Source organism: Poecilia mexicana, unplaced genomic scaffold (assembly GCF_051168715.1).
Source record: "Poecilia mexicana isolate PSO_F unplaced genomic scaffold, ASM5116871v1 scaffold_22, whole genome shotgun sequence".
In the NCBI taxonomy this organism is placed as follows: domain Eukaryota; kingdom Metazoa; phylum Chordata; class Actinopteri; order Cyprinodontiformes; family Poeciliidae; genus Poecilia; species Poecilia mexicana.
In genome coordinates, this window is record NW_028263391.1 from 16895414 (window position 1) to 16905273 (window position 9860).

The following is a 9860-nucleotide window of genomic DNA, read 5'->3' on the forward strand; positions in this document are numbered from 1 at the left end:
TGGCCACAGCTCAAAGGTACATAAAACAAATAAAGGAATAAACTTCTATGTCTCTTTTAAGATCAGAGTTGCAGTATTAGCTGCTTGTAGCCTCATTAAAAAAATAAAAAAAAATTGTAAACAATCACTACTGAAGCCAGAAACCTACACTTGGTTTGGAACACAGATACACACGCAGCATGTGTCTTTTTATTCAGATAACAGTCTTACGACAGACACTGTGACAAGAGGGAAACTGTTTTATGAAACCTTGAAGTCTAATCTTTCCAACAACATAGCAGAGTTTGCATGGTGTGGTCACACTAGCAGCAGTCGTACCTAAACACTTTCCTCATCTGGTAATAACATATCATAGTCCAACTTTTAGATTCTAAACTTCATGGCCTCTCGATTGGGCACAGTCACACTCTCTATGTGTTTTGTTGGAACTGGAAGGCGCGCTGATCCACACCCACACTTTTATATCCACAACTCTCCCACTTGTAAGGGATATTTATGGAGGGGTGACTCAGCTGGCTGTTCAAATATTTAGAAATGAAAGACTGTCTTCTACTTTCTGCTAAGCACCCTTTTCAGTCAGGGGACAACAGTCTAACTCTTTGCAGATGTGCTCTGCGCTCTGCGAGACACGAAATATGTTTTTGGCTAAGTGTGTGAAAAAAACAGACTTCTGTACGGTGCCAGAGGCTTCTTTATATTAGACAGTGATCTGCACTTATCGCCTCTGACCTTCATTAACAAGATATTGCTAAAAAAAAATAAAAAAAAAAACCCTGATTGATCAAGATTAAATCAAGCTGTAATTTACTCTTTGTGTCAGATTTGATTACTTTTAATTATGTTTATGAATGTAAATACATATATTCATATTCATAATTATGGATACAGTTGTCAATGATTAGAAATCAGGTAAAATTCCTCAAAGCTCCTTTTTATTTAAGAGAAGCAGGCAAAGGTTTCTTCATCATTAGTCAAATTAATTGAAACTATTACATCAATAGGATTATACAACATATTTTTATTTTCCTCCCTATGTTTTTAAACTAGAGTGAGAGCTTAAAAATATAAGCAATCATTCTAAAACAATTCACTCAGGAGATTCACGAAGCAGGGGATTCATCATAGGTCGTTATGGCTAACCCCGGCAGCTTTCACATATTTTCTCAAGCTTGTTGTTTTCTACCGTCATCAGCACGTATTTGTCAAATTATTTAGATTGACAGTGAAGAAAGATATGACGTCTTCTGTGAAAACCGAGTGCTTTTATACCCTGCAGTTAGTTGTGTGTTTACTACCATCTCCCGAGGTGCGTCAGAGATGTACTGGTGTTTCAATTTCGTTCCAAGTCAGGACCTGTCAGAGGATTTTGAGCTGAAACAAAGACATGTAGATATCAGAACAAAGGAGTATCTGAAAGAGGCTTGAAATTGTCCAGCCAAGCGATTTTCAAGGTAGTTGAGGGGGACAATTAAAAGTTTGTTAAAGGTCAGACATAAGGTGTTTGTGGTAACTACAGAAAACAAGAGAAACAAATTGTTTCTTTTCTCCATCAGATGAGTCCGGCAGTGGCCAGCCTGAGGGGATGGACATGGTGGTGTGCAGAGCACCTGGAGGGGAACTTTATGTGGAGGGGGAAACTTGGAACCTGGACGAGTGCACGCGCTGCACCTGCAGGAAGGGACGCGTCCTGTGCGACACGGAAGTTTGTCCCCCAGCGCTTTGCCAGACACCCATCAGAAACAAGGACACCTGTTGCCATATGTGCCCAGGTAATAAAAAGAGGGAAAGGAGGGGGTTCCCTTCAGGAAAACAACAAGGTCGAACAGCTTTAGGAGGGGGCCGTGTGAAGCAGGTCAGGGTTGTTTAAAGCTGCTGTTGATGTGCTATCAGCATGTGGTTTTGTAGGGTCTCGCATGTTGCTCTTTGCGGCCAGTTTTATGTCAAGCACAGAGGCCCATAAAGAAACCAGCAAAGACCGGTTGCGTTTATGTAGAGCTCCTCCAGGCAAGAAGCACAACATGTGGACTGCTTTCACCCAGCGGCCCACATCAGAGACTCGTCTAACTGTCTGATTGCTGATGGGACGAGACTGTAATCTTTCTGCATCTGTAGCGCTCCACTGCTGAGGCAAACGTAAAACCACATGCACATTTTATTTACAACTGACGCCAAACATTTCAGAATGTCTCACACATTTATAAACTTACAAACAACATTTCCCATGCACTCCCAACAATGAGGCCCACAAATCATCCATGCATGACTGCATCTCAGAGCTGCTCCTCGAGAATGCCGGCCTGCCTTATCCCTGCATCTCCGCGCACAAAGACGGGCTGTCAAAGGCCACACTTTGATATATGTATGGGCCTGGTCACCAGGAATCTGAGAATAACACACATCTCGCTGATAAGCCTTGTAATGGATGTGTACAGTGGAGTGTGTACATGCTGACTGAGTCCCCCTCAGTGTGGTCATTAAAAAGCTATAGATCTCAGCCCTGCAGCCTTGTCAAAGATGGAGATAAGAGTTTGGGCTTAAGTGACAGCTCCCAAAGAGAGTCACCTGGAAAGCTGCTGCTACGGCCCTGTAACCCTTGTGGATTGAAATGTTAAATATCGCGGGTCACTTAGAAGCTGAGCTCTCAATTAGGCAATGCACGGCATTCTCCGTTAGCTGTTCACACATATTTCTGGCTTTACTCAAGCAATGTAAGTGGCTCTAATGTGACAGGCTTCTGCAGTGTTTCATTACTGATCAGATTCGCATGTGTCCACCGACAGAAGAGACAGAGAGCAACTTGCTGCCAGTGAACGGCAGCCAACAGGAGTTCTGCATAACCGCCGAAGGGGACATGCTGCAAGCCGGGGACTCCTGGAAGGCCAACGCCTGCACGAGCTGCACGTGCAGCAACGGCACTATTCAGTGTTTCTCCCAACACTGTCCGGCAGCCAGCTGCAGGGTGCCGGTTTTACTCAAGGGCCAGTGCTGCCCACATTGTCTCGGTACGTTTTTGGGTGGGTGTCGAGAAAAACATAGATGGGAGAAAGCTGCCTTTTGTTCTGGGAAGTTATCCTTAGTTGAAACAGTTTAGTTTAGTTGGCATATTTGAAATTATGCACAGTGCCTTGGGTGGGCGGGATTTTATATGAGACCAATACAAAATAGCACAGAATTTGTCAACAGGTAATTATTAGTCATTTGGTCCACAAATCAGACCCTTATGAAAAAGTGGCAAGAAAAAAGCCAGTGTTTAATAAAAGCAATGAGAAGTGTGGGATTTTTTGTATTATACAAGGCACATAGGGGACACAACAAACATCTAAAAGGAGGTGCTCTGGTCAGATGATACAGAAATTAGTAGAAATCAAATTCTGCACACCAACCTCAAAGCAAAACATAGTGGTGGGGGCTTCATGCCGTGTCAGTAATATTCTCTAGTAGGGACAAAGAAGGTGACCGGAGTTCACAAAAAGAGGGATTGTGCTAAATTAAAAGCGATACTGGAAGAAAACCTGTTGGAGCTACAATGTAGTGATTAAGATCAAGGCTCATATTCATGTGTGAGATGTACTCACAAATGCATTCCTCGCTTTTTACGTTTTTATTTATATAAAACATCGAAAACCATGCACTAACTTCTGACACTTCACAGCCATCCACTTCTACATACCAGTGTGTCATAAAATTCCCTCCAAAAATACATTGATGCCTATAACAAAACACTGTTGTTGGCTCTTGCAAAGCACTGTATCACTTCCCTCTACTTTTGAATGATGGTGTTAGTAATATTGGTTGCAATGTTATGAATCGTGGTGCTACTACAAGAGAGGGCTTAAACTGATTCTCTGACCATTTGTTAGATCCAGCCACTTAAACACTAAACAGGCAAACAGGATCACATAGAAAACATTCCATGTGCCAGACCCACACAGTCCGCTCAGAACGAAAACATTCCTTGAGCATCCGCACATTCACACGTGCTTCCTGTCCCCTGGCTGCATTGGCCCATAACGCTTTCGCCTGCTGGCACCACAGGAAGGCAAAGTCCCATGTCAGCTTTTCCTATAGAGGAAAAACTAAGCATACCCTCCTATTGTTCGCACTGACGTGTAGCTGTTTTGTTATTTAGCCGACGGAAAACAGAGCTTTTAACGTAATGTGCGCACAAAGCGTCGCAGTGGAAGTTTGGATGACAGATCCAATAAACACAGCTTATCAGCTGAAACACCAGGGAGTGTAAACACTAGCTCACTGCAGAACTCTGAAAATATTGGCATCTTGCTTCTGTCTGAACAGAATCAACAACATCAGCATCAGTGACTGTATCCACCAGCACATCACAAGAAGTGGTCACCACCACATGGCAGAGTGAATCTTGGATTACAACTGTGACCGTCCCACCTGTCACCGCTGACACAGGTAGCTGTCTGTTCTTCATCGTCCTCCAGTACCGATCCTGTCCTGTTAGCTATATGGCAGCTTTGCCACACTCTTCCTGCCAGTCCCTGAGAGTGTTTATGCTAATGTGGTCTGTTGGGAATGGCTTAATAAATGAGTGAAATGTATATTAAAACAAGAGTGATAAATGGACTTGAGCTAAACATGATCCTTCCTGAGGGAGACAGGAGTCATTTTTCATTTTGAATGACTGGACCCACTTCTCTGCCCAGGAGTATATCATTAGTTCAAGATGTTTTCAATTTAGGATCAGTAAATGTTGCTGTTACAGTGCAGAGTAAGTTTTCCATGGGATGAATACATCAGTTCCCAAGGAGTTCAAGTATTTTCCAGGTCTGGATAAACATGGAAAAAGTAAGAGTATTTAAAAAAAATATTTGTATATCAGACATGCTGTTCTTGTATAGACCCATGTTTCAATCAGTTAATCTCTGCAAATGTCTGTCCTTCCATTCATCTATGCATATGTCAGTCAGTCCCTTTATTTATCTGTCTGCCCATCAGTGCATATATTTACAACCTAAGGTCGGGAATATTTTCTGTATATTTATAGGGAGCTTCTGTTTTTATACTTTAATAACAGGAACAAACAAACAGGGGCCCCCAGAAAGTGGAGCATTTAGGTATTTAGAAATGTGTAGAAATCCAGATCCATAAACGTCCTATGTCTTTTCTGTCTCACATAGACCAGCCACGTTTGGGTGAGAACTACCCCAGCCATACAGAGATGGCTCTTGTTTACCAATCAGCTGCATGGATCCTTGCAGGACTCCTTTTGGCCATCATTATCTTTCTCATTGTGGCATTACTCATCAACAAGAAAAAGAAGTGGGTGCAGATGTCCTGCTACAGCGCACCAAAGAAGGTGAGCAATTGTCCGCAATTTAATAGTCTGCTGACATGTGATGATTTTTGATTTGACTGGCTCTAACCAGCGAACAGTTTTTCGAAAACACAACCTCACACTAACAAAAATGCTCTTCAGGGTGGAAGCTACTCCTGAGGAAAGGAGGTGGGAATATTACTTTGGTTCATTTAAGCTGTGATAGAACAAGAGAGAGCACAACTTAGCAGATAACAGGAAGCCTGAAAAGAGCACAACAAAGTTCCCGTTGATCAATTTGAGCTTTTTAGCTGTTTGTTTTGGAATACGCTGTTTTTGGAAATCTTGGCACTCATTTGGAAATCTCAAAGTTAAGGTAGGGGTTAGCTTTTTATAGAAAACTGCATTTTCTGTGTTGTCTTTTATTATAGTTTTATTAAAGTTCTTGGAGAGAAATTGGAATCATACAAAATCCAGTATGTGCAGGTCAGAAATAGGACACAAAATCCCGATTGCTCCATCTTTAAGCAAAATATCTAACAAAGAAATGTTACTGTTAAGTTGAGCTTAATTTCTGACTTTTCCTAGGAAACATTTTCACTGGTTTCCCCGTTCCTGGCCCAGCCAGTACTAAAACTGTCACAGCTTAAGAATAAATGGTGTTTCCCTTCGCTCTACGCTTTCAGATAGCAAAAGGTCGTGCCACCCATAAACCTTTAAATGAGCCTATAATGTCAAAATATCAAGTTATCTCTCTTTCTATAACAAGCGAGCACCAGTGAACATAAATCATGATGCTGTCACTGCAGGTCTACCAAATAATGACCTTAATGCCTTGTTTTCCCTCCTGTCCCGCCCCCCCCCCCCCCACACACACACACACAGACGGTCATCCTGAAGAAACACGTGAACAAGAATTCAGTCATCTACATGGAGCCCTCCAAGGAGAATAAGTTTCAGAATATGAAGAGTGACTGCGGCATCATCCACTTCTCTCCAGAGATGAGCTCGCCTCCCTGCACGGAGAAGATGACCATTCCCAGGGCCAAACTGAGCATGGGCAGTGACTGGACGCCACGCTAAAACGAAATTTATAACAGCAACTGAGGCAAAAGAAATTCCCATACTGCTCAGTTTTTCCCACTTTTTCTTTTGTATGAGAGATAAACTCAGCAAGAAGCATATGACCAATGCTGTTTTGTTCATCATTCGCCGATTATCTTCGTAGTTTGGACGTTCGGTTGAGCGACAAACTTATAGTGGCGATGGACTAGTGGATGTATTAAGAATACAGCCAGTCTGGGTTGCAAGGAGGATCCAGAGAGACTCATCTGCCAGAATCAAACTTCTGTACTGTAAAACACTTGCTTCTTACTGTTTTGTTTGAAACTGGAACCTTTGCAGATGGAGGAGGAAGAGAAAAAGCTTTAGGACAGGGGTTTGGGCTGTGGCATAAAGGGAACATTTAGAATGCTAACCCCCACCCCTCCACAAAATGCAGCAGTGCATCGTGGATGTAACCATCGTTAGCAGGCCAGATTCAAACCCCTGCATTAGAATGTGTGGTTTTCATTTTAGTTATTGTATATTTTTACAGGATTTGTATCATACGTGCTCTTGTTTCTGTTTTGTTTCTTACTTTAGAGCCATTTTAAAGTTATGTTTATGCTATTTGGAACATTCCCACACACTTCACAAATAACAGCTTTGTCTAACTTCAAATGAGTGGAGCCATTCCTTTTTCAAAGAAACCCGGTTAAAGCAGCTGCAGTGTCTTGCTCAAGCATTCATATCCCTTGAACACATTTTGTCACATTACAATCTGAAAATTCAATGCATTTTACTAGTATTTTCTGTGACTGACCAACACAAAGCATAAGGAATTCTGAAGGGAAAGGAAATGTGATTTTCAGAATTTTCTTTACAAATAAAAATCTGAAAGGTTCTGTAGAAAGACGTCTTCCTGTGGTTACAGCTGCATGTCTTTTGGAGCATCACCAAATAAAGACAAAAATTTTTGCCAATTGTATTTTGCAAAGAAGCTCTTACGCTATCAAATTGCATAGGGGAGCCAATTGGATTCTCATCCCATTGCTGCTACCACTTCGTTTCACAGTAGGGATCCATCATACATGAAATTTCACTTGGCCAAAAGATTACATTTCAGTCTCACGTGATTTTTCCATCTGCTTGCTGCATGACTCATCAATAAATCTGAGATTTATTGGAGTTCACGACTAAAGTCTGTCCTGCCAAAACAATTATCCACGTTTGTGGCTCACTGAACCTATTTATAGACCAGATTAAATGTACAAGTACACCACACCTTTCAGAATTTTATTCATAAATAAAATGAAAATGATGTTTCCTTTTGCTTCCACAGTTGTTTTCTTTTTCTTGTTGGTCCAACACATACAATCCAGAAGAAACATTGAAATTTATGCCTTCAGTTTGAGTCAATGTGAAAAAATTCAAGGGTATTAACTTTTGTGCAGACACTGGAGGTGAACCGAGTCTGAAACGTACCTTCCAGTCATCTTCTTTCAGCCAGAACTCTGCAACTCATTTGAAAGCTATTAGAGGTGAACCAGGCTGATTGATGTTCCTTCAGGTTGTGTCAGGTTATGACCAAGCCAAGTTAGAAAAACAAAAAATGGATCGGCAAGGAATGTCCTCAACACTTCTTTCATTTAATTGCGGCAGAGCTGCTGTTTATACATGTCAGCAATTTGCTTGGGATTATTATTTATAGAGCCTTAATTCTACAGCCTTAGTGTTTTGTTTTTTTTACACACATTACTTTGGTTTTAACGTTTAGCCAGTGTCAAGAAAAAAGTAGTATACACAATGATAAAGAGTTTTGGATCATCCACTGTTTATATTCAGAGGAATAATGTGAAATGTTGTCATTATCGGAGTTGAGAATGTGTAGGTGTTGATATGTATAATTTCTGTGTTTTAAAGACACATCACTCTCTTCAGAGCCAGCGAGGAAAAACAAAAGTATCACCGTTCAGAATTCCTGAAGGAATAAAAGTCCTAATCAGGAACTTTTTAGGTACACAGAGATGCTGAACCACTGGGGGTGAAGGTTCTGGACCCGCTTGGTCCGCACAAAGGACAGATTCCGAGAAGCATTGCAAAACAGTCTAGTTTTTGGATCGGAGTTGTCTCTTCTTTGCCAATATCCCAATTCTGAAATGGTTCCAATGCCAAAATAGGTCAGAAACCAGTTTATTCTGAAGTGTTTGCAGTACGCGTGTCTGTTTGAATCATAAGCTTTAAAACGAAGAAGCGGACCGTAAAAGCTTACACGTAAAAAGCTCTGTCCTAAGTGTAAAAACGTAAATTCGTAGACGTAAGAGAACCTTATTTATTTTTTCACATAGCTTTATTTATTAATACTAAAGTATAGTTTGAGATTTTTTTTTCTTTATTGAAAATAGCTTTAAGTAGCTAAATGTAATGTACATTGTAGACCGTTTGTCATTTCTCTTTGCTATATTCTCTACCTTATTTATTTCAGTGCTGCAAATCTTGTAAATATGTTTCTAGATTAGAAACTGTAACATTTATGCTTTTTATTTTTAAAAAAAAATAAATGTGTGAACCGGAGAGGCTTGTGCTGATAAACTTGAATTTCCCAAATGTCAGTGATGTCATTCAAGATGGTACTGGTTAGGGGTTTTGTTTCACTTGCATACCCACACACATCTGGTCCTAGACTTGTGCTGTAAATGGGAATTCTTCTTCTTTTAGTTCTTTTAGATCTGATTGCTTTTCAGTTGCAAATGGATCTAACAGAGAAGGTGTTTGAGTATGAATGAAGAGGACGAAGACCTCTTCTCTGGGCTGGTAAAATACTGAATGAAATGACTCAAGGCCTGGACGTTTGGCTTGCCCTGCTAAGATCACCTATAAAGAAGCTTCCGGAAGTAAAAAATTAACCACCTTAGTGTCTTCAAGTCAACCTATTTACCAAATATATATATATCATTGGATGCAATCTACATGCCCGCTGGTTAACAAGAAATCCTGTTTTTCTTGTTAGCAACCTTATAGGTTGTTTGGCATTATGGGTGTTCCTTGAAATCCCAGGACATTTAAATAAAAATGTTTTTTTTTTGTCAGTAAACTGAAAATGGATCATTTACAGTTTGTTTTAGTTAATTAGCTGATTAGGTTGTGACACTGAGTTTCTAATAATGTCTTTGTTCACAGTATTCTAATTTTACGAGACACTCAATGTTGGGTTTTCATTATCGGTAAGCAACAAGCATAAAAATAAGAAGACAACAAGGAATAGATCACTCGTCGTGCTGATTATACGTAATATACAAGTTTCACTTTCCGAGATAACTAGTGAGAAATATTGCACTTTTATGTAATGTTCCATATTTTTAGATGTATCTGTATTTCAAGACTTTTTACACATCTATACTAGGGGTGTTGTTTTTTTTTTTCCCATAAGGGATTGAATGGATTGATGAATGGATGAATTTAACTACGCTCATATATTTTTTGTTTGCATAACAATATATAAACAGATTTCAAAGGACTCAAAAACATCCCCAAACAA

At 40.3% G+C, this 9860-nt stretch overlaps 1 protein-coding gene across 1 annotated transcript in view; it reads left to right on the plus strand.

Annotated features, from left to right (window-relative positions):
• LOC106915024 (cysteine rich transmembrane BMP regulator 1 (chordin-like)) overlaps nt 1-8896 on the plus strand; it is a 45140-nt gene extending 36244 nt beyond the window's left edge. Inside the window, exons 11-15 of the mRNA XM_014982325.2 lie at nt 1554-1769; nt 2781-3002; nt 4297-4419; nt 5145-5323; nt 6167-8896. Coding sequence (XP_014837811.1) covers nt 1554-1769; nt 2781-3002; nt 4297-4419; nt 5145-5323; nt 6167-6364 — 938 coding nt within the window. The 3' untranslated portion in view covers nt 6365-8896. The remainder of the gene's footprint in view (nt 1-1553; nt 1770-2780; nt 3003-4296; nt 4420-5144; nt 5324-6166) is intronic.
• Nucleotides 8897-9860: the final 964 nt, after the last annotated feature.